We start from the raw sequence: 24,458 nt of genomic DNA, 5'->3' as shown, positions 1-24,458 counted from the left end.
ATAAATGTGACAAGTTATGAAAAGTCATGGTGCTGAGAACCTCTTTATATAGACATTTATTGCACTCACAGTAGCCTATATACAGTTGTGCATCCTGGTCTATCTCAAACATCAGCATTTTACAACACTATATCGAACCTTTATTTGAGCAGGGAGCCCCATTGGGACAAAGGTTTCCTTTGCAAGGGAGCCCTGAAGAAGAGACCTTATCTGGTATTCAGATAAGAATAAGTAGGCAGGCAGCATTGAAAAAGAAGTCAGGAATCTATTTGTTTCCCTCGTAGAACTCCTAGCTGAACTCAGAGGTGGGGGTTGCCTGCAGGTCAAGTACGGAGGTGAGGTTGTACAAAGAGCAGTTTTCAGACGGACTGTGCGCTGTAGACTGCAGGACATCGCCACCAGAACTAAACAAGCAGAACCTGCAAATAGAAACTCCAGTTTTCACTCCAGAAGGAGACATTTAAAGGGATTTTTCTTTTACTTTCACTAAGACTTCATGTCACGCCAAATAACCAGTTAAAAGGGACCAGCAAGCCAGCTTCTCTGCGCTGAGACCGAACCCAGGCGAGCAGTCCCCGATGAGGCTGGAGGCCGCCGCAAGGATGGACCTTATCAAGAAGCTATGGAGAGCACGCAAGCTGATCCTGGTGGTGCTGATCCCGCTGTCGCTGCTGCCGCTGCCCCTCATCCACCCCACCAGCGTGAGTACCCGAATTCACCATAACATGTCACGAGCATGACTAATATTGCGCATGGGTAGGCTGTCTGCATTGTTCTGCCGAGTTAGCCTAAAGTATATGAAGCATAATAAAATTGGGGATGAGAACAGCTGTCAGTGTCTTTATGATTATATTTAGCCATAATACATAACCACAGTGCAAATATTTCGATTTACATCGTATTCCAATCATGCTTTGCTAATGGAAACGTGTTTTACGCATTTTGTTATGCACTTGGCGTCTGTGCGTAAAGTGCACCATTCCGCGTGTTTACACTTGACAGTAGGGTGCATTGTTGTACAGCGGTTGGCACCACAGGCGACAGGGAGAAAGTGAATCTGTGCCAAGCTATTAGGTTATATAACTCAGCTCAGCTATGTGGGGAAGGATCTGTTCGTTCTGTTTGTGTAGAACCACCTGCGGTTCCAGAATGCCCTCTCTCATCAATTACAGAATTTGTCAAGTTCAGAGAGGGACAGAACAATGGAGCATGTGGCCAGCTGCAGCTACAGAACCCCTCATGCTCTGTTCTCCTGTGTCAGCCTGAGAGAATTGTACTAATGTGCCTCTCTGGGTTCAAACCCACGCTTCTTACTCCGAGACTGTGTTAGCCCACTGACCTAAAGCCTAGTCTTCAGGGTCCTTATTCATTATGATCTAAATCGCTGAGCACAGCACTCCTAGTCTGAGACTCTTTATGAGTACTGGCCCCTGGTCTCAGGCAAGGTTAAGGTTAGGGATCCTCCTTATCTCTGATAGCAGGATGAACTCAGCTCCTTGGGGTTTGAGTCAGGAGCCATAATGTCTGTCCAATGAGCAGATTAACTGACCTAACTTGTGTTCAGAGATTATCAGTAGAGCTCACATGAGGAAATGCAAACCGGTGTTTCCATTTAATCATTGCTGTTTCTCTAGAGGAAGATAAGGGGAATTGAACTGATGAGTGAATCCATTCTTACAGTAATCATCTGAAAATCGCACCGTCAACACTGATGAACGGTTATCCAGATGACTTATCTTTGTGAAAGCCTTTGGCCTCGATGAAGAGATAACACGAAAAGCCATCTTCTTTTATTGATCACATCACACACTTAAGGGTTATGTTGAGTCATGGTCTGAAAGGTGACGTGAACCCTCCCTCCCAATTCTCACTCTAAGAACTCACATGACCATGCTACCTCCAGATGTGGATGGAAACCGTCTGCTGAGTCACCTTTGACCTCTTGACTAGCGCTTGCTCATTGCAGTGAAATATCATACAGTCCATCCGTACACATGGTAGATTGGAGAAACAAATTGAGCAATTCAACCATTTCGAAATGTATTTCCCTACGACCTAACGGAATGAAACCTGTCAGTAAGTAAGAAATAACCCATGATTTCCTCAATAAACGCAGTTCTCTGATGAAACTGAAAAAAAAATGATTTTATTGATTCATTGAAAGTCTACTCATTCCATGACAGTTCTCTACTGTGTGACAACCTCAGATCAATAATCTCTTAGGACCTCTGATTGTCTCTGTCCCCAGTCTCCTGAATGACTGAGATCTGAAATCTCATATCTGACAAACACTAAACTACTGGGAGAGAGTCAGATAACCTCAGTTTCCTGGGGCAAAACCTGGGGACACTTTCCCTGTGGCCAAATGAGATTATTACTGTGTGTGTAACAGCCGGTATATTTATCTAGATCACAGAAAGGAGGTGTTGTGTTCCCACCTGCAGTGGGGTGGTCAGGACTGGGCATGTCCAGTGGGGCACATGTGGAGAACGTGCCCGGCCAGCTGCTCGTGGCCAGGGTCGGTGGCTGCCTGCCTCAAAGGCACCAATGGAGAGGCCAAATAGTCTATGTGTGATACACGACAATATTCAACATGGTTTTCAATGAGAGGTTACACTACCAGCGTACGTGCGTGCATTGCTGGACAGTCTGACGGTGTTTATGCATGTGCGTGTGTGTGTGTGTGTATAGCTGATGTATTGCCAGACCCCTCACCTCACTCTCCAGACAACCTGTACTCCACCAGGAATTACACGATACGCTGGTCAGACAAGTGCCTGACACACATCACGTGTAAGACGTGTGTTATGGGAAGGGAGAGTTCTGAAGGCGTCCTCACCTACGCAGGATAAGCTACCGCTACCCCTCTACCTGGGCCTGTGGTAACAAAGGATCATTCAATGTGGTGAGATAGATATGCACAGCTCACTAATGGAGAAGATCCAAGATATTCATTGATTTGACGAGCTCAGTGTCTAAAAAACTTGACTCGGTCGTTCTCTCTAAAAAAAAAGAACATTCAGTTAGTTATTCATCTATTTTGATGAAAAGCTACCTCGAGTTTCCGAGAAAACGAAAAGGTTAAACAGGTACATTTAAATGAATGACTTAACAAATCCCATTTTGATTAAAAACCATTAGACTGGAATTTGGATTGGCTCTTTCACAAACTGAGCACATTCTCCATTGTTTCCGTGGCAAATAAATGGTGTTGAAATGTGACTAACGAACACAGTGGGTTTGTTCTCACGGGAACTTAGTAACTGATAGACGCGCACACACACTCGACATGTTCACGTTTTTAAATGTCTGTCAATTGTAAAAGTATTTTGTCTGTAATGTCTTTTTCGTTATATGCTGTACCCCAGTAAGTCTAGCTGTCCCCATTGGTGTCGGGTAATGGGGATCCTAAAAAATCTATCAATTTCTTTCAGTGAACAGCATTATTGCACTCCAATAAACCCTAGTGGAATAAACTAAGACAAATGAACCCTGACAATACGGAGGACCGAGCAATGAGTTTTATTTCACAAAGTTCAACACTAGACATATACTCAATAATTGACCGTGCTTTCATGATAAGCAACGTTCGAAAATACGATACAGGCATACATGTAGAAGGTTTGGACCTTGGCAAACTGCATTGTTGCACGAAAGCCCAATCTCTTGTCTCTTCCCTATGTCTCAACCCCCTGTGTGTCTCTGTCCCCTGTAGGAGGCCTGCTGTGCGTACGTGTTGATAGTGACAGCGGTGTACTGGGTATCAGAAGCTGTACCCCTGGGAGCTGCTGCCCTCGTACCAGCCTTCCTATACCCGCTGTTCGGAGTGCTCAAGTCCAGCGAGGTCAGTAAAACGATCACTCACTCTCCTCTCTCTTTCTCCCGCTCTCTGCTAAGGGTACTGAGGACCAGGAGCACACGCACACACACACACACACACACACACACACACACACACACACACACACACACACACACACACACACACACACACACACACACACACACACACACACACACACACACACACAAAACAAAACAAAAGTAGAAACACAACATGCAGCAATTTAAAATATTTGACTGAGTTACAGTTCACATAAGGAAGTCAGTCCATCGAAATATATGAATTAGGCCCTAATCTATGGATTTCACATGACTTGGACACAGATACCTTAAAAAACAATGTGGATCAGAAAACCAGTCAGTATCTGGTGCATTTGCCTCACATCTCCTTCGCATAGAGTTGATCAGGCTGTTGACTGTGGCCTGTGGAATGTTGTCCCACTCCTCTTCAATGGCTGTGTGAAGTTGCTGTATATTGTCGGGAACTGGAACACGCTGTTGTACACATTGATTCAAAGCATCCCAAACACACTCAATGGGTGACATTGTGCACAGATCCTTGCAACATGGAGCAGTGCATTATCATGCTGAAACATGAGGTGATGGAGGCGGACGAATGGCACGACAATGGGCCAAAGGATCTCGTCGGAGTATCTTTGTGCATTCAAATTGCCATAGATAAAATGTAGTTGTGTTCGTTTCTCCATAGCTTATGCCTGCCCATACCATAACCCCACCGCCACAATGGGGCACCCTGTTCACATCAGCAAACCGCTCGCCCACACAGCGTCATACACATGGTCTGCGTTCGTGAGGCCTGACAAATTCTCTCGGTTTATGGTAGAGAAATTAACATTCAATTCTCTGGCAACAGCTCTGGTAGACATTTTTGCAGTCAGCATGCCAATTGTACACTCCCTCAAAACTTGAGATGTCTGTGGCATTGTTTTGTGTGACAAAACTGCACATTTTAGTGTGGCCTATTATTGTACCCAGCACAAGGTGCACTTTAATCAGCTTCTTAATATGCAACACCTGTCAGGTGGATGGATTATTTTGGCAAAGGAGAAATGCTCACTAACAGGGTTGTAAACAAATTTTAAACAAAACATTTTAGAGAAATAAGCATTTTGTGCATGTGGAACATTTCTGGGATCTTTTATTTCAGGTCATGAAACATGGGACCAACACTTTACATGTTGCATTTATATTTTTGTTCAGTGTACAAACACACAAACGTACATTCAAACCCAAAATATTCCTTTCACCTAATTATTTTTCAACTGTAAATACGGTCATCTGAGCACCTGACTCCCACTACTGCCAAATTAACACTTCTCTTAGTGTAAAATCGGATCTCTCAGCATTTACAGTATTTACCACACTCCTTGTGTATGTACAGTAAGCTGCCCTGGATACTTGGGGCATCTAAGGAGGTATACTCTAACATGTACGCCCCTTTCGGTTGCTCTAAATAACACACTCAATACTGTTACATATGTGGAGTAGCGTATGGATGGATGCTTTCTAAGAAGAACCTGAGAAGTCCCGTCCCATTGCTTTGTAATGCCTCTGCGATGACTGAAAAGGGAAGTAAGTTGACCCAATCCCATTCTGAGGAAACAAACAAAACACTCAGCATTGTTGTTGACACCTGGTTTACACTCGCTAACAAATGTAGCCCCATGTGTGAACTAACAACCACAGACAATGACCTTGTACGGCACTTAATGAAGCCTTTATAAACACTTTATTAGGTCTTAAAAGTTACCCTTCGTCTGACCTCTCACCATCCTCCTCTCGTTTTGTGAAGAGACGGTAATGATGTCACAGACCCATGTCAACATGTGAGTGACTCACTCTTTCTGACAACTGGTGATCTGATGATGTCAGGTTATCACGAGGTATCTGTATGCTAACGTCTAATATAATACAAGGAAGCATTCTAGTCAGATCCTCTCTGGTCGTCTCCAGTGAAGCACTTAGCACTGAGATGATGGCCTTATGTACTGATCAGAGTAACCCATTAAACCCTGCTGGACAGGAAATGGTCTGTCATTTAACCAGCCCCAAGTGGTACCAAAGAGCACCGTTAATGGTTCCCTCTCCTCACTATATCAGTGTTACATAAAAAGGAACCACTGAGTCGCTCATGTGATCTGATCGCATGGACAAAACCTGCCAAAGCAGGCTGTTAGTGTTATTATAAGCTCTTGTAATCGTGTTTGGCAAATATCCACGTTTTTAATGCAACTCTTTGCTCTGATGACTAGACTTGTGTACTGTACTTAGTGCTGCTCTCTCACACCTCACCTCACCAATAGGATTGCTTTACCTCAGTTTGAAACCTGGCACAAACAGGAAGGTGTTACGCGTAAAACCTTCCCCTGCCCTCTCACATCGATTGTTGGGTCCCATTTTAGTTTGTATGACTCCAATCGCAAATGTTTGGAAATGAGCAAAGCTCAGACATGTTGATCCAACTGATCCACCTGAGCCCATCCTGGAGTACAAATACATCAATTCATGCTTATCGGCAAACATGAACACAGAAGAGGTCAAAGTAAAAAATATGTTCAAAAAATGTTGAGCATTTTACGACCGAATCCAGGTGTCACATGTAAGGATCGAGTGTATTTGTGTGTGTATAGAGTGCTATAAATACTGTGTGGTTGTCTTTGGTACAGGTAGCTGCAGAGTACTGTAAGGACACCACTCTGCTGCTGATGGGGGTGATCTGTCTGGCAGCCTCCATAGAGAAATGGAACCTCCACAAACGCATCGCTTTACGCATGGTCATGATTGCCGGAGCCAAGCCTGGCATGTAAGTACGCAGCAACCCCCCCCACACACACACACACACACACACACACACACACACACACACACACACACACACACACACACACACACACACACCCTCTCTCTCTCCTTGTGTGTTTTCTCAGGTTGGTGCTGGGTTTCATGTGCTGTACGGTCTTCCTGTCCATGTGGCTCAGTAACACCTCCACTACTGCCATGGTGATGCCCATCGCTGAGGCCGTCCTGCAGCAGCTCATCAGCACCGGCGTGGCCGACACCCAGGAAGACTCCGAAACCGTCGAGGCCACCGAGGACGGCTGCCTCAGCGGTATGACTTCCCCCCTCACTGCCTGCAGTAAGCATCTCAGTGACATAGTGAATTGTGCCTAACTGTGATCGTTAAATGGTTTTGTTTTGCTCCTTTGCAGACAGGGAAGAGAATCTGGAACAGAACCAACTGGAGCGTCTGTATCGCAGAGACAGGTAAGACCTGGGGAGCTTTTGAGACAGTCACTGGAGAATCACACACAATACAGGCTTGTAGTCCACATCATGAAAACAACTCCAGTGTTGTCAATGATGAACCTGTTGTGTTTCATCCACAGCTGTATGAAGCAGGAGCTCTGCACTCTGACTGAGGTGAGAATATAAAACCTTTTTGTAAATCTGTGTAAGGACATCTGTCTTTAACCTCTACGTTAATTCTCCATTGTGTGTTTTGTTCTCTCAGTTGCCGACTGTGGAGACTAACGGGACTGGGAGGAAGGCCAGTAAGACCAGTCTGGGCCAGTTGTCCCTAAAACAGACCAACGGACACCTGCCATCGGTCAGTAGACACACTCACTACACACAGGGCCCCAACCAGGGTTTGAGTTTTAGTGAGGTCCAAAAAGGAGAGTCTTAATCCCCCCCCCATATATATATATATTTTTTTTTAAATAAAAAAAAGTTGAAGCTCATTTATTGCTAGTTTGGAAAACAGAATAACTCAATCAATCTACAAACACATAACAATTGTAATGTTATACCCCTGAAAGGAAGTAAATTATCAACAGCCACATCACTGGCTATTTTAGTAGCCTACACCACTCTGTAAAGCAAGGTTTTTATGAGAACTTAGTATCCTTGGGACGTCCCTACCCTATTGAAGTTGACACTTAAAATGGTTAAGTTAAGGGTTAAGGTTAGGTAGGGGTTTTGGTTAAGGTTAGGTTTAGGGGATAGGTTTAGGCGTATGGACGTACCAAGGATCCCTGATAGCAATGACTATGTATTTGATGCCCTTCCATTCGCCCCGTTCCAGCCATTATTATGAGCCTTCCTCCCCTCAGCAGCATCCACTGATCTACATAGCCATACATATCTATAAGCGACTACCAGTTGTGCACTTATTCTCAGAAAGTCATTTTTTGTTTCTTTGGGGATGTCCGTAGACACGGAAGGAGTCGCAGAACGATTTTAAAACTGCCTTTTGACCGGCATCTCGCAAACACACTGTCAACAGCGTCTACAGTTTTGCCTACTTCTCTATAGTGGGCCGACTCCGAGCTGGGGTAGTCGGTCTCAGGCCCTCGGTCTGTGCCGTGAGAGGGCGGAGTTAGTCGTTTGAGAGAGTGGTCAATGTGCTGCTAAAAAAAAAGGCAAATCCAGGAAGCAAATCCAGAGGACAAATGGGAACACAACAAACAAACCACCGTTCATGATTCCACTCATTCGCAAAGAAGCAGGCTCAATGAAAACTGTCAAATCAAGAATATAAGCGCTATATTTAGATGTTGTCCCATTTATTTTCTATATTGTGTACAAAATATATATGTATGTTATATATATATATTTCCCGCAAACAGTGACTCACTATACTTGTTCCTCTCTCTATTCCAGACAGCGATCAGTATCCCAGAGCCCAAGAAGGAGAAGGAGAGCAAGAACTCTCGCTACCCTACCAAGAGAGATCATATGATCTGTAAATGTCTCTCGCTCAGCATCACGTACGCAGCCACCATTGGAGGCCTCATCACCATCACGGGCACTTCCACCAACCTTATCTTTGCCGAACAGTTCAACAAGTAAGCTACATTACCATACACTGCATTGAATGCAGTTCAATAGGTACCATACCATACATTACCCCCAATGCAGTTCAATAGGTACAATACCATACACTACCCCCAATGCAATTCAATAGGTTCAATACCATACACTACCCCCAATGCAATTCAATAGGTTCAATACCATACACTACCCCCAATGCAATTCAATAGGTTCAATACCATACACTACCCCCAATGCAATTCAATAGGTTCAATACCATACACTACCCCCAATGCAATTCAATAGGTACAATACCATACACTACCCCCAATGCAATTCAATAGGTACAATACCATACACTACCCCCAATGCAATTCAATAGGTACAATACCATCCACTACCCCCAATGCAGTTCAATAGGTTCAATACCATCCACTACCCCCAATGCAATTCAATAGGTTCAATACCATCCACTACCCCCAATGCAGTTCAATAGGTTCAATACCATACACTACCCCCAATGCAATTCAATAGGTTCAATACCATACACTACCCCCAATGCAGTTCAATAGGTTCAATACCATACACTACCCCCAATGCAATTCAATAGGTACAATACCATACACTACCCCCAATGCAATTCAATAGGTTCAATACCATACACTACCCCCAATGCAATTCAATAGGTTCAATACCATACACTACCCCCAATGCAATTCAATAGGTACAATACCATACACTACCCCCAATGCAATTCAATAGGTTCAATACCATACACTACCCCCAATGCAATTCAATAGGTTCAATACCATACACTACCCCCAATGCAATTCAATAGGTTCAATACCATACACTACCCCCAATGCAATTCAATAGGTACAATACCATACACTACCCCCAATGCAATTCAATAGGTACAATACCATACACTACCCCCAATGCAATTCAATAGGTTCAATACCATACACTACCCCCAATGCAATTCAATAGGTTCAATACCATACACTACCCCCAATGCAATTCAATAGGTTCAATACCATACACTACCCCCAATGCAATTACAATAGGTTCAATACCATACACTACCCCCAATGCAATTCAATAGGTTCAATACCATACACTACCCCCAATGCAATTCAATAGGTACAATACCATACACTACCCCCAATGCAATTCAATAGGTTCAATACCATACACTACCCCCAATGCAATTCAATAGGTACAATACCATACACTACCCCCAATGCAATTCAATAGGTTCAATACCATACACTACCCCCAATGCAATTCAATAGGTTCAATACCATACACTACCCCCAATGCAATTCAATAGGTACAATACCATACACTACCCCCAATGCAGTTCAATAGGTTCAATACCATACACTACCCCCAATGCAATTCAATAGGTTCAATACCATACACTACCCCCAATGCAGTTCAATAGGTTCAATACCATACACTACCCCCAATGCAATTCAATAGGTTCAATACCATACACTACCCCCAATGCAGTTCAATAGGTACAATACCATACACTACCCCCAATGCAGTTCAATAGGTTCAATACCATACACTACCCCCAATGCAGTTCAATAGGTTCAATACCATACACTACCCCCAATGCAGTTCAATAGGTTCAATACCATACACTACCCCCAATGCAATTACAATAGGTTCAATACCATACACTACCCCCAATGCAATTCAATAGGTTCAATACCATACACTACCCCCAATGCAATTCAATAGGTACAATACCATACACTACCCCCAATGCAATTCAATAGGTTCAATACCATACACTACCCCCAATGCAATTCAATAGGTACAATACCATACACTACCCCCAATGCAATTCAATAGGTTCAATACCATACACTACCCCCAATGCAATTCAATAGGTTCAATACCATACACTACCCCCAATGCAATTCAATAGGTACAATACCATACACTACCCCCAATGCAGTTCAATAGGTTCAATACCATACACTACCCCCAATGCAATTCAATAGGTTCAATACCATACACTACCCCCAATGCAGTTCAATAGGTTCAATACCATACACTACCCCCAATGCAATTCAATAGGTTCAATACCATACACTACCCCCAATGCAGTTCAATAGGTACAATACCATACACTACCCCCAATGCAGTTCAATAGGTTCAATACCATACACTACCCCCAATGCAGTTCAATAGGTTCAATACCATACACTACCCCCAATGCAGTTCAATAGGTTCAATACCTAAAATACCCCATGGCCTTTCAATACACTATCAGACAAATGTCTTTTGTGTAACAGTATTGCCAACCTGGGTTCAAACTAGGGACCGTCTGAACACATCGACAACAGGCACCCACAAAGCATTATCTATCGCTCCACAAAAGCCACGGCCCTTTTGCACAGCAAGGGAAACAACTGTCAAAGTCTCAGAGCAAATGAGGTCACCGATTGAAACACCACCAGTGTGCACCGCTAACTAGCTAGCCATTTCACACTGGTTCCACGCGGTCTATTAATATCAACAAAATACAATACCACACATTTCTCACTACTAGATACAATACCTGACTAATACCCCCATGTCCTGTCAATATCAGCCAAATAACAACCTATCATTTCTGTCTCAGTGAAACTTAAATGGATAGATAAAGAGAGTTGATCAGATGAATGATACCAATTTTCCCTCAAATTTTGGTTGGCACTGAATTCTTGTGAGTGGAAACTTGAACATAGTGAGAATTTTGTGCAACTTCCAGTGCACGTTTACAATGAATACTGAGGCAGTACCCTTACCGTTTTAGACAGTAGCCAATAGGCTATTCTGGCCACTTGAGCATAATGTAGGCCTACCAACAAATTCCGTAACATTTTCACATGGAAATAGCTTTTGATTTCTATGATATAGCCTACATGTAGCCTATATGTGGTGTTCAGTGCAGGCATACATTGCATGAGACTTTTAAAAACGTTTTTTGACATTATGAAGGGCTTGACATTAATTATTTTTTACTTGGTCTGTAACACCATGGGCCAAATAGCTGACTGTCAATTGCATTGTATTGTGTTGTATGACGCAAGAAACCACTTTACAAAATAACATTAATTATTATTACTATGCAGAGAATGAGACGATGTAGGTTACCTCTGCTCTTGGCTTATTTGCATATTCAAATCTATCTCAAAATACAACACTGCCCCTTTAATTAAGACATAAGCTTTTTAAAGACCGCTGAAAATGTAGCCTACACATTTTGTGCTCCAGTAGTAAGCAGTAACTCCCCACTGCTAACCTATACTTATCTATAACTGGGCTAATAACCGGCTAAGAATATGAACAAATGTGCACACTCGCGGGCTCTGATCGGAAAAGCGCAAGCGATTCAAAGACCGCTGGTGGGCAACCCCCGCCATTGGAATTCTACTCTGTTGCGTTTTGGCTCTGCCTACAACAAAATCACAGACTCAATCTTGCAAAACCAGATGTGTTTTGTTATGTTGCATTGAAAAAGGCCTGCTTATAATGTTGATTCGAACACGGAAAAAAACGTTGATCTCTATAGTGCAAACTAATGGGGCGAAATCAGTGAATCTCAATATTCTGCGTCTCTGCGCGGCGCGGCACGGCATTTATTCTGCGCCGCTGTCCTGGAGGAAGGGCTCGCAGTTTAGAGGGAACATTGAATGATGCGATATGTCATGTTTAACTCCGTGACCGAGGTCCAGGGGAAACAAAAGGACAAAGAGGCCTGGGATTGATGGATTGAAGGATTGGTGTAAACCCTCTCAACAATCCCACAAAGCGGATTTCCTGGGCACTTTAATAAATCAGCCAGGCTAAGCCAGGGAAAATGGCCTCTTTTCATCTTAAAAGTTTGTTGGACAAAGGTAAATCTGACTGTGTCCATATCAGTCTTCCTTCTCGCCCTCTTTACCCCCCTCCTTTCCTCCCTCCCTCCCCAGTGCGACTGTAATATGTGTCAGTAGTATGTAGCTCCTTCACGTGTAGCTCTGTCAAACTGGGGCTGGGGTTGGTGAAGGACAGCTCTGTGAGTCAGGGGGTTTGCTGGTGATCCCCAAAAGAGGATTTATTGTCTGAGTAGCTATAACAGGTCCACACTAGTGAAACCAGAACCTTAAACCTAACCCTGTAGGCATTTTTATCCTGCTACTGCGGGAACAGAGAGTTCCAACAGTGAGTAATGTTCACAACAACAGACCCATCCTCTAAACACTGGTATGCAGGTTTTGTCAAAGCAGTCTGCTAAATGGCATATATTATTGTACTATATTGACAGTTGGAGGTGGAAATACAAATAATGAATGATACTCAATATAATCTGCCTTGCATCTAATCGCAAATTCCAAAAGACTCCATCAACATCAATCATTAAAGGGACACTTCTGGATTTTGGCAATGAAGCCCCCGATCCACTTTCCCAGAGTCAGATGAACTCATGAATAGCATTTTCATGTCTGCACACGGAGACAACACATTGAGATCTACGAGTTCATCCGACTCTGTGTGTGCGCAAGCAGGACCTTGGCCGGTACTTCCACGTGGAAAAAAGGAATGTAAGCCCTCAATAAACCTTGACCGCAGACAGTAGGGTGAGGAGGGTGGGGCGGGGGGGTTTGCATAGACCCTTCATATGGCTGACTGAGTGGATGGAACAGCAATGAACAGCAATTCGTTGATTGATTTAACAGTTTTTCCTCTGTTGGAATTGTCAGAATGTGTTCAGTATTTTACCGGGCAGATATCCAACAGCAGAGCAAGTATACGAAGAAGAAGCAGCGAGTCAGCTTGTCTTCCAGCAAACAGAGATATTACCATATCACTGCCCAGTATTGACAACTACTAGATATCCTTCCACATAGGCCATAGAGTCAAGGAAAATAGACCTGAACTTATTCATTGCGTGGTCAATGACCTGCAGAGGTCTTACAGACGTCATGTTCTGATCATGATCAAAAGAAAAAGGGTTGATGGTTAGTTTCTGCTGGTTCTAAGGTTGTAGTAGTGGCCCCTCCCTGAGTCTGTAATGACTTGTGATGCTGAGGGTATGCCTAGTGGGTCTTCAAACCCAGAACTACTATTTCCCGTAATTCCATCAGATGCTCTGTTTGGGTTCTGGGGGAGATGTAAGAGATAAGATACTAACGAGCCAGAGCCCCTCCACTTCCAAAAATGTTCTGCTTGAAATCCAAGCCACCCACTTTTAAGCACCTTCACCCAACCCTGATACGTCTAAATAACCAGTGCCGGAAAACCAAAGCACCGGGACGACTGTTGCTCTCTAGTCATCGCATCCATTTCGTCTGTCCATGAGAGATTACCCTGCAACTTGTCGTCCAACACCGTAGACATGACACCAAAAGGTCCGATTCTGAGCCTCTTGGTGATTGCTGGTGTTATGAACTCAGCACCAAGAAAAAAATAAAAGTCCTCTCACTGTCAACTGTGTTTATTTTCAGCAAACTTAACACGCGTAAATATTTGTATGAACATGACAAGATTCAACAACTGAGACATAAACTGAACAAGTTCCACAGACATGGAACGAACAGAAATGGAATAATGTGTCCCTGAACAAAGGGGGGGGGGTCAAAATCAAAAGTAACAGTCGGTATCTGGTGGGGCCACCAGCTGCATTAAGTACTGCGGTGCATCTCCTCATGGACTGCACCAGATTTGCCAGTTCTCGCTGTGAGATGTTACCCCACTCTTCCACCAAGGAACATTACTGGGGGGAATGGCACTAGCCCACACCCTCCGATTCAACAGGTTCCAGACGTGCTCAATGGGACAGAGATCCGGGCTCTTCGCTGGCCATGGCAGAACACTGACATTCCTGTCTTGCAAGAAATCACGCACAGAACGAGCAGTATGGCTGGTGGCATTGTCATGCTGGAGGGTCATGTCAGGATGAACCTGCAGGAAGGGTACCACATGAGGGTGGAGGATGTCTTCCCTGTAATGCACAGCATTGAGATTGCCTGCAATGGCTACAAGCTTAGTCCGATGATGCTGTGACACACCGCCCCAGACCATGATGGATCTTCCGCCTCCAAATCGATCCTGCTCCAGAGTACAGGCCTCGGTGTAATGCTCATTCCTTCGACGATAAACGCAAATCCGACCATCACCCCTGGTGAGACAAAACCACGACTCGTCAGTGAAGAGCACTTTTTGCCAGTCCTGTCTAGTCCAGCGACAGTGGGTTTGTGCCCATAGGCGGCGTTGTTACCATTGATGTCTGGTGAGGACCTGCCTGCCTAACAACAGGCCTACATGCCCTCAGTCCAGCCTCTCAGCCTATTGCGGACAGTCTGAGCACTGATGGAGGGATTGTGCATTCGTGGTGTAACTCGGCAGTTATTGTTGCCATCCTGTCCGGCAGGTGTGATGTTTGGATGTACCGATCCTGTGCAGGTGTGATTACATGTGGTCTGCCACTGCGAGGACGATCAGCTGTCCGCCCTGTCTCCCTGTAGCACTGTCTTAGGCGTCTCACAGTACGGACATTGCAATTTATTGCCCTGGCCACATCTGCAGTCCTCATGCCTCCTTGCAGCATGCCTAAGGCACGTTCACGCAGATGAGCAGGGACCCTGGGCATCTGTCTTTTGGTGTTTTTCAGAATCTGTAGAAAGGCCTCTTTTGTGTCCTAAGTTTTCATAACTGTGACCTTAATTGCCTACCGTCTGAAAGCGGTTAGTGTCGTAACAACAGTTCCACAGGTGCATGTTCATTGATTGTTTATGGTTCATTGAACAAGCAGGGGAGACAGTGTTTAAACCCGTTACAATAAAGATCTGTGAAGTTATTTGGATTGTTACGAATTATCCTTGAAAGACAGGGCCCTGAAAAGGGGAGGTTTCTTTTTTTGGGGCTGAGTTTACGAAGAGGACAATACCCTTACAGATTATGTGGTGCAATTGGTTTAACGTTAACCATGCTCTCTGTATCTCCTCCCATCACTAACTATTCTCTCTCTCCACCCCCTTGCAGTCGCTACCCGGATGCGAAGGTGATCAACTTTGGGACCTGGTTCATCTTCAGTTTCCCCATCGCGATCATCATGCTGCTGCTGACCTGGGTCTGGCTGCACTTCCTCTTCCTCGGCTGCAAGTAAGCACCTCGCATGCATGTGAAATGGAGGAAGACACGCACACAGGAACCCGCGCACACACACATTGTACGGGTATCTCTGTGATATTAACCTTGCGGTGTTGTCGCGTGTCTCCAGTTTCAGGGAGACATGCTCGTTGAGTAAAAAGCGTAAGACAAGGAGAGAGATGCTGTCAGAGAGGAAGATCCACGAGGAGTACATAAAGCTCGGGCCCATCAGGTGATTTTTAGACTCGTTTTCCAGTTACAGCTGGGGACAAGAAACCAGCTGTGTAACCATATGTGAGGACTAATTGATGGTACAAACGCTGAAGGAAAACAATCAAACTGACCTGTGTGTTGTTTCTTCTGGGCTGTAGCTACCCAGAGGTGGTGACAGGAGTGTTCTTCATCCTGATGACTCTGCTGTGGTTCACCAGAGAACCGGGCTTCGTACCCGGGTGGACGTCGCTGTTCGAGAAGTATGTAGCTACCTTTTGGTATTGCACTATCAAAAGGGGGGGAAATGGCGCACTGTTAACGGAATAGGGTGCCATTTTAAATGCATCTCATTGAGACTAACGTTGAATAATGAAGGTTCGATTTAAAAAAAAAACTGTTAAATGTTGTTTTGTTTCCGCAGGAAAGGCTACAGGACCGATGCCACTGTCTCTGTGCTACTGGGCTTCCTGCTCTTCCTTATCCCGGCCCGTCGGCCATTCTCTCGGGCCCCCAGAACCCCCGCAGGGGACAGCTCCGCAGAAAGAGACCCAGACCCCATGGCCCCCATGATCACCTGGAAGGACTTCCAGAATCTCATGCCCTGGGAGATCGTCATCCTTGTGGGAGGGGGCTACGCCTTGGCTGCTGGCTGCAAGGTACCAGGTTTTATAGTATACTGTACTACTGTACAAACAACGTGTAGGCTACTCACCACAGGGCAGATTGCTTAGGATTAAAACCTTCTCAAACAGCCTAATAATTCATGCTGCAAGGTAACATACAATACCACGGTTTCTTAAACTATAGTTCGGAACCCAAAGTGGGCCCAAGGCATGTGCGAGTTATGACAATGCATCTATAATTCACACACTTTCTGCCTAATTTGGGTCAATAGAGAATGATTTGGGTCACGGGAGAACGGTCAACATCTCATTTCGGTCTCGATTTAGAAAAGTGTAAAAGGAGAAGATGTATTTTTTTTTTTTACAACCAAATCTCTGTGTAAACGGCATGTTATAGAAGGTTCCAGAAATGTTTGTTGTTGTTGTTATTTCACATTTTTGAGAAACTTACCCCAAATAGCAAATCACTTCCTCATCCTCATTGTGTAGTATGGGGGCCTTGAAAAAACACGAACAAAGGCTCCAAAAAGGCCCAAATACGTCCTTTTGTAAACAACAAATCTCTCAGTATAGTGATGCAGGTCTTTAGCTGTTGTACACATGAAATTGTGCCATCCTAAACATGATACCTTCCAATGTGGGTTACAGTATATATGTTACAGTATGTGCTATGAGGTTGCATCACAATCTATATTACATACATCAATGACAACTCAACGTAGTGTGTGTCTGATCGTGTGGTGTGTCTGGTCATGTGTCCGCGTGTGTGTTCAGGTGTCAGGGCTGAGTGTGTGGATCGGCAGACAGCTGGAGCCCATGAGTGGTCTACCCCCGTGGATGGTCACGCTGCTGGCCTGCCTGCTCGTCTCCGCGGTTACAGAGTTCGCCAGCAACCCCGCCACTCTCACCGTGTTCCTACCTATCCTCTCTGCTCTGGTAAGAATAACAGTGATTCTCTGTCGGTCTTCTCTACCTGTCCTCTCGATCGTCTCTGGTAAGAAACACACTGTGTGTATACACTCTGCTCTAGAAAGAACCACAGTCGTCGTCTATTCTCTCTTCCCTGACTAGCCCTTCTAACCCTGAGAGCCCGTGAAGAAGAGCCTAAGCCCCATCCTTCAATTTCTCAGCTCGATTCCCAGTGTCCCCGAATAGCCTACACACTTCTACTCTCTTCTCACAACATCAACACAGCCATCTGCTCGCCCTCCTCTCTCGGTGCCGCTGTCAATATTATTGAAAACACCCTGTTCCTTTGCGTGACACACAGTTATGCGACCTCTGACCTCTGTCTCCCTCTCTCAGTCGGAGACCCTGCAGATCAACCCCCTCCACACACTCATCCCCGCCACCATGTGTGTGTCATTTGGGGTCATGCTGCCTGTCGGGAACCCCCCCAACGCCATAGTGTTTAGTTACGGACATGTGCAGATCAGCGACATGGTGAGACACAAACACATAAGCACAAACCCCACTGGGACGGGACAGCACGATGCCAAGCAGAATCAAAAGGCTGTTGTTGCAATTCTGACGTTTTTATGTAACAGTCCTATTATACAAGATTATAAGAGATTTATTTAATAGTCGTAATACCTTTTAATGAGCAGTAATCAATCACTAGAACGAGAGCCCTGTGTTTTGCGCAATCATTTGACATGCCTGGATTTGAACCTTCTATTCAAAGCTTTTTCATCAAACGGACCCCCTTTCCTTATGATGTCAGATGGCCCATTGCTTTCATTGTTGATGTAATTCTCATTTCTGGATAAATGCAAGTTAAGTTTTATTGTCACATGCTCAAGCACATTGAAATGCTTAACTTGCGAGCTTTACTCAACAGTGCCATAGTCAATATCAAACTAGTATAACTAATAAAAATAAAAATAAATATTTTTTTAAAAACATGAGAAATAAGAGAACTTGCTATGTCACATGATTGTACAAAACACAGGACCCTAAATAGAACACCTAGGCTTAGGTATATACTGGAGCTCTTCAATAATAAGTGAGAGAACAAGTACATATTTCTTACCCAGTGTTGTTGTCGTCTGTCTCAGGTGAAGGCAGGATTCGGGGTGAATCTGATTGGTGTTCTAGTGGTGATGCTGGCCATAATGACCTGGGGCGTGCCCCTCTTCAACCTGACTGAGTACCCAGACTGGGCCATCGCCAGGAACTTCACTGGCAGCTTATAACCACGCGGGGGGCGCGAGAGAGTGCGCAGACGGTCACAGAGAGAGGGGAGGGGGGGGGTGGGGAGGGGGCAGAAAGAAGAATGCAGAAGACGTCTCTAAACAGAGACACTCACCGTCTCTTTTACTGTAAATGCCAAACTGAAAGGGACTGAGGCTTATTCCTTCAACCGTGCTGGTAACGTCTGAGAATCGCGCAGGTTGGGGAAGACTGGGTGGAAGAAGCACCACAAGGGAGGAGACGCAGGGGCGGCCTTTTCATAGGCGGCCCAATTCAGATTAGATTTTTTTACACTAATTGGTATTTTGCCAATAATTGCACAAAATATCTGAATTGGGCTGCCTGTGTAAACGCAGCCAAAGTAGCCTATATGAGGTGCACGGAATAGACTCCCAACTCAAGTCAACAAATCATATTGCCTTTTACTCCATATTACTGTATGTTGCTGTAAATGTCACTTGTAATATTGTTTTCTAATCTCTCCATCCTATAGCCCACAAAACATTTTTTGATTCAAGATGGGTTTATGACTACAAGCACATCATATTGTATGACACACATTTGCCTAAAGGTTGAGCTAACAACCACATGAACAGTATTTCTATGCATATGACACTTTGCTAATTAGAACTATACTCTATATTTGCAGTAGTATACAGTCTTCATGGTGTTACATACTGGGTCCCTATTGTTAAGTGTGCTGAAATTCCCTACATAGCGCACGACTATTGACCCAGAGCCATAGAGAATAGGGTGTCAAGACAGACACAATCGAGACCTGAGAGAAAACTGCAGAGTAAAGAGCCTCGCCAATCAACAGCCAGATCGCGAGAGCCGTCTGTCCCTTGGACTACAGAGCAACGTGTACATTCTATCGTAGACCATATGACTTGTATGAAATGCTCTATATTTTTGTTGAACCAATTGAAATGTAATCGTGTGCTTTTTTTGTACTTTATCCACTGTCGTCGTGAAAATGGAGGCCGATACAGAATGTATGCACATCAAGCAATCTAAATCCTACATCTCTGTTTATAATTTATTCGACGTTGCACAAGTTGTCAAACTTTGATGTGGTTTTAGAAGACAGATATAGAACCTTTGTAAATACATGCCAACTTGTAATATAAAAAAAGAAATGTGCCTTGTAGTGTCCAACCAATCCAATGAACTGTAACCTCCGTGAATAATGTTAATGCAGTTTTTCCCCACACATATTCAACTCACCTCGTAGAATAGGCCTAGATTCATGGAAATTAAACACAATTGTTACAAAATAATACTGAACCATTGACTCGTCTTTATTTATCACAACAGATCACACACACATAACATATCACTGTCTATTCATAGATTCGGATATAGTTCTTCATTTATCTTTGACAATAGCATAAATAAGAAACGATTGTGGTTTAGACTATCAGTCACGGAGCAGTCGATTTGTGTCACACCACATACAGCCCCTTGACGTTGTATCGAGAGAGCAGAGAGGGATACAGAGAAAGCCTGTGGAACCATGTCTGTGACTGCGAGGGGTGCACTTTCCACAGCGCTCACCGTGGTTACGTCACCACACACCTGTCCCGTGCGCGACGTAGGTACGGCCACTAGTCTGAGGCGAGGAGCGAACGAGACAAGTGCACACTTGCGGAGAAGCTTGAGAATCTGACTGCGGCACGTAGTTGACATCTATCTACCCAGTGTCCAGGTGTTAGGTCACTGAAATCCAGCATCTATCGTCACTGGGGAGGCATGGCAAGATTGTGCTCTAGTGACCAGTGACAGTCCACTACTGTCCATCAACCAGGAGGCCCCAGGAAGCCCTCTTCTCAAGTCTTCTGACCAGTGGCTATTGGCTAGGACCGTGACTCTTTAGGCCCGTCAGCAGGCTCAAAGCCCTCCGTCTGCATCTTGTCCTTGTACTTCAAAAAGTCTCTCCTCTTGGTGAAGTGTTTCACCTGTCAGGATCAATGTGAGATAGGATGTATTTGAGCAGGATCAGGGTTGGTGACCACACTGACTTTACTACTGTAGCTACATCAAAGACAGAAATAAGGGAATTAGACCACCACAAACATTCTAGATCTAGCCTCTCTCTCTGGCTACCTCTACGATAGACTGTCATTTTCAATAGAATAACAAATAGGTTATAAGCGAGACTTGAGACCAGACAGGGAGACTCACCCACTGAGCTGGACAGCTCGCCTCAAACTCTTTCTGGAACTTCTCACAGGAGGAGGCATTGTCCTGGTTATCATCAAGGCACTTCCACAGCTCGTCCCTAGCGCCCCAGCATGCTTTTCTCTGGTTCGAGTTGGGGGCTGACATCACTGGGCTTGGGAAAACTTACTAACACAATGAGAGGGGAAAAAAACAGTTCAGTCAAGTATATGGCACAATCTGCAACTTCAACAGCCTGACCCTGCCACTTTGTTTGGTAAGGTTGACTGGTTTTCTGATCCACTTCCTTTTCTTTCATGTATCTGTGACTAACAGATGCATATCTGCATTCCTAATCATGTGAAATCCTTAGATTACAGCCTAATGAATTCATTTCAATTGACTGATTTCCTTATATGAACTGTAACTCAGTCAAATCTTTGAAATTGTTGCATGTTGCGTTTATTTTTGTGCAGACTTCAAGCTGGCGAGCTATATTATAATCAGTGATGCGAAAACCAACGCACACATATCTACTTATCCTGCAGCCTCTGACTGAGGTAAGAAGAATCAATGAAGGCTTTCAGCTAGATGATTTACAAGTTTATTCGTCGAGAGTCAAACTCCAACCTAAGATTGTGCCTTGTTATCTAGCTAACGTTAGCGAATTTGTTTCCAAACCCAATCAAAACTGTTATCAAATAAACTAGCTAGCTAGCTAATGCTACCACGTTATAATCTTGACTCACCATTAATGTTTATATCACTACTCCGGTATGAATGGTTTGATCAATAATGCCAAAAGATCATTTAAATGATGTAATTTTAGTTCTGTATCATGTTTCCCGAGTGCATTCAAGGACAGCTGCTTATGGAGTAAGGACTTCCGTCGCATCTCAGCGATGCAAGAGTTCATTTTCCCCCATAGAGAATGGTAGAGGCCTGTGGTAGCCAAAAGGTCATTTTAACGCTGCGTTTCGAAACCCAGAGGCGCAACATCTCGAGACTTCCGGGAACGGTCGCGAAACAGACAGGTTCGAGAAGTCAATGAGATACATTTTTAATGATTTGTTAATTGTTAATTGTCTCGAAATCTAAAGGCACAACCTAGATTCCAGCACATGTCTTAAGTAGTTGAACATGTTATTACTCCAACCTAATGATCCCAAATAAATACAAATAGAAAGTGACAAACTGACACGTTTTCATTTCCGTCATATACAACAATATAACGAAGGAGTGGCTTTGATTTTTGACAGGCTGCACATGTGCAGTTCGGCGCCAGAAGACAGTCAGACCCCATGACGTGTTTTTATGTATGAGCTTAGCTATTCAGTGTCGGCATGACATCGCCTACAAGTATGATCTGGGATTTCTATTGTAGAAGCAGTTTTAGCCTATCTTCATATTGTACTGTCTTTGATATTAGCATGGCCAACACCATTGAGGGATTCCACCATTGTAATGTAGTCAACTGAGTGGGACAGCAAAACTTCATTGGCTGATCCTTCCTGGTGACCCATTTTGTACGGGTTTTGGATAAACACCGAAAATAAGGTCTATGGTAAACAAAGGCTTAGGAAATCTTATACTTTTTGTTCTATGAGCAAAATTTATATCGTCAGCTAACGTCACCTTTTGTGAATGTTGAAGCATTTATATAATTGAAAAAAAGCACAAAGGCTTCTTAATTCATAAAGGTCATGTTAACTGACTAATATTATCTCATAGACCAAAACGTATAAGATCTCTTAAGCCTGTGTTAACCTCAAACCTTATTTTCTGAGTTTATCCCAAAAACCTCATTCTTTCCCCATAAATGTTCCCCACATTAATGGCTGAACGCACCAGAGGTAACTAATTTACAGTTTTTAGGAAATGTTTTTTAGGACGACAACAGGGTTTCCCAAACTCGGTCCTCAGAACCCCAAGAGGTTTTAATCTGTTGGTTTTTGCCCTAATACTACACAGCTGATTCAAATAATAACTAATCGTCACGCTTTTATCATTTGAATTAGCTGTGCAGTGTTAGGAAATGTCCAGAGGACCGAGTTTGGGAAACGCTGAACTACAAGCTGGCGTGCTCTATGATGGCACAGATTCAAAGATAAGTCCTCTATCTATCTCTATGTTTTTCCACTCATTTTGGGGGAGTGTATTGAGATGCCGCTAGGTGGCAGACTTCACACAGTAATCTCATGTGATACAACAAGCGAGGAGGGAGACAAAAAATATTTCATAATAAAACACTTTTAAAAGTCTTGTTCAACTTCCCTCTGCATTTCGCTACAACTGTTGCAAAGCAATTAACTTTTTGTCCTGAATATAAAGCTTTATGTTTGGGGCAAATGCAAATCACAACACATAACTGAGTACCACTCTCCATATTCAAGGATAGTGGTGGCTGCATCATGTTATGGGTATGCTTGTCATCGTTAAGGACTGGGGAGCTTTCCAGAAAAAAAATCTAAGCTGGTATGGAGCTAAGCATAGGCAAAATCCTAGAGGAAAACTTGGTTCAGTCTGCTTTCCACCAGACACTGGGAGACTAATTCACCTTTCAGCAGGCCAATGAACTAAAACACAAGGCCAAATCTACACTGGCGTTGCTTACCAAGAAGAATGTAAATGTTCCTGAGTGGTCAAGTTACAGTTTTGACTTACATCTGCTTGAGAATCTATGGCAAGACCTGAAATTGATTGTCTAGCAATGATCAACAACCAATTTGACAGAGCTTGAAGAATTTTGAAAAGAATAATGGGCAAATGTTGCACAATCCAGGTGTGGAAAGCTCTTAGAGGTTTACCCAGAAAGGGGTTAAATACTTATCTAGTCAAGATATATTAATGTTTAATTATTATTATGTTTTTAAATGTTAAGAGTTTTTCTTCCTCTTTGACATTACAGAGTATTTTGTTTAGATCGTTGACAACGTTTGGAAAAAGTCAAGGGGTGTGAATACTTTCTGAAGGCACTGCACTCTTAAATCTTTACCTGGTACAGCCAGAGGACTGGCCATGCCTCGGTGCCTGGTTCCACTCTAGGTTTCTTCCTATGTTCCTGCCCTCTACTGAGTATTTCCACTGTGCTTCTGCCTCTGCATTGCTTGCTCTTTGGGGCTTTAGGCTGGGTATCTGCTGATATAAAAAGGGCTTCGACAGTATTGTCAAATCAAAGACAAGATTGGGGGCTACTGCAGGTCATATGCAAAACAATTCATTTGGGGCAAAGTGCAGTTGGTCAGTCTTTCATGGATGTGAACTGACAGAAAAAAGGATGAGGGGAGGAGGGAGGGAGGAGGCACACGGGTGCTTTTACGGAACACTGCCCCTGCTCTGAGAGTGGATATAATAGGCCTGCCCGGTGCCTTCTTCTCATGGAGCCTAGCAACAATCCATTTCAGCATGTCAGACTGAGGAAGGCTGCAAACCCACACACTGAAGGAAACGCTCAACTCA

At 44.0% G+C, this 24,458-nt stretch overlaps 2 protein-coding genes across 2 annotated transcripts; one reads left to right on the top strand and one right to left on the bottom strand.

Moving 5' to 3' along the window:
* On the top strand, positions 1–18,897 carry LOC124014581 (solute carrier family 13 member 4-like). Its single transcript, XM_046329742.1, has 15 exons — positions 1–701; positions 3,716–3,844; positions 6,531–6,667; positions 6,792–6,973; positions 7,074–7,128; positions 7,251–7,284; positions 7,376–7,471; positions 8,527–8,711; positions 15,703–15,822; positions 15,941–16,042; positions 16,182–16,283; positions 16,445–16,679; positions 17,421–17,582; positions 17,952–18,089; positions 18,704–18,897. Exons 1-15 carry the CDS (start codon positions 579–581, stop codon positions 18,839–18,841), a joined length of 1,938 nt encoding a protein of 645 aa, XP_046185698.1. The 5' UTR covers positions 1–578; the 3' UTR covers positions 18,842–18,897.
* A 1,222-nt stretch (positions 18,898–20,119) lies between these two features.
* LOC124014582 (cytochrome c oxidase assembly factor 6 homolog) lies at positions 20,120–21,941 on the bottom strand. Its single transcript, XM_046329743.1, has 3 exons — positions 21,749–21,941; positions 21,024–21,188; positions 20,120–20,797 (listed from the first exon to the last, which is right to left on the bottom strand). The coding sequence occupies exons 2-3, from the start codon at positions 21,165–21,167 to the stop codon at positions 20,696–20,698; spliced, it is 246 nt and encodes an 81-aa protein (XP_046185699.1). The 5' UTR covers positions 21,168–21,188; positions 21,749–21,941; the 3' UTR covers positions 20,120–20,695.
* Between the last annotated feature and the right edge of the window lie 2,517 nt (positions 21,942–24,458).

This window comes from Oncorhynchus gorbuscha, linkage group LG25 (genome assembly GCF_021184085.1).
Source record: "Oncorhynchus gorbuscha isolate QuinsamMale2020 ecotype Even-year linkage group LG25, OgorEven_v1.0, whole genome shotgun sequence".
Taxonomy (NCBI): domain Eukaryota; kingdom Metazoa; phylum Chordata; class Actinopteri; order Salmoniformes; family Salmonidae; genus Oncorhynchus; species Oncorhynchus gorbuscha.
Note: the sequence above shows the minus strand (reverse complement) of the source record. Positions and strands in the feature narration are given on the sequence as shown.

What these genes read in the sequence shown, in the direction of transcription:
- LOC124014581 (XM_046329742.1), top strand. Translation starts at nt 579, where the DNA reads ATGAGGCTGGAGGCCGCCGCAAGGATGGACCTTATCAAGAAGCTATGG. An exon ending in CCCTCATCCACCCCACCAGC is followed by an intron (nt 702 to 3,715) that starts GTGAGTACCCGA and finishes TGTCCCCTGTAG; the next exon opens with GAGGCCTGCTGTGCGTACGT. An exon ending in TGGACGTCGCTGTTCGAGAA is followed by an intron (nt 16,284 to 16,444) that starts GTATGTAGCTAC and finishes TTGTTTCCGCAG; the next exon opens with GAAAGGCTACAGGACCGATG.
- LOC124014582 (XM_046329743.1), bottom strand. Translation starts at nt 21,167, where the DNA reads ATGTCAGCCCCCAACTCGAACCAGAGAAAAGCATGCTGGGGCGCTAGG. An exon ending in CGAGCTGTCCAGCTCAGTGG is followed by an intron (nt 20,798 to 21,023) that starts GTGAGTCTCCCT and finishes TGATCCTGACAG; the next exon opens with GTGAAACACTTCACCAAGAG.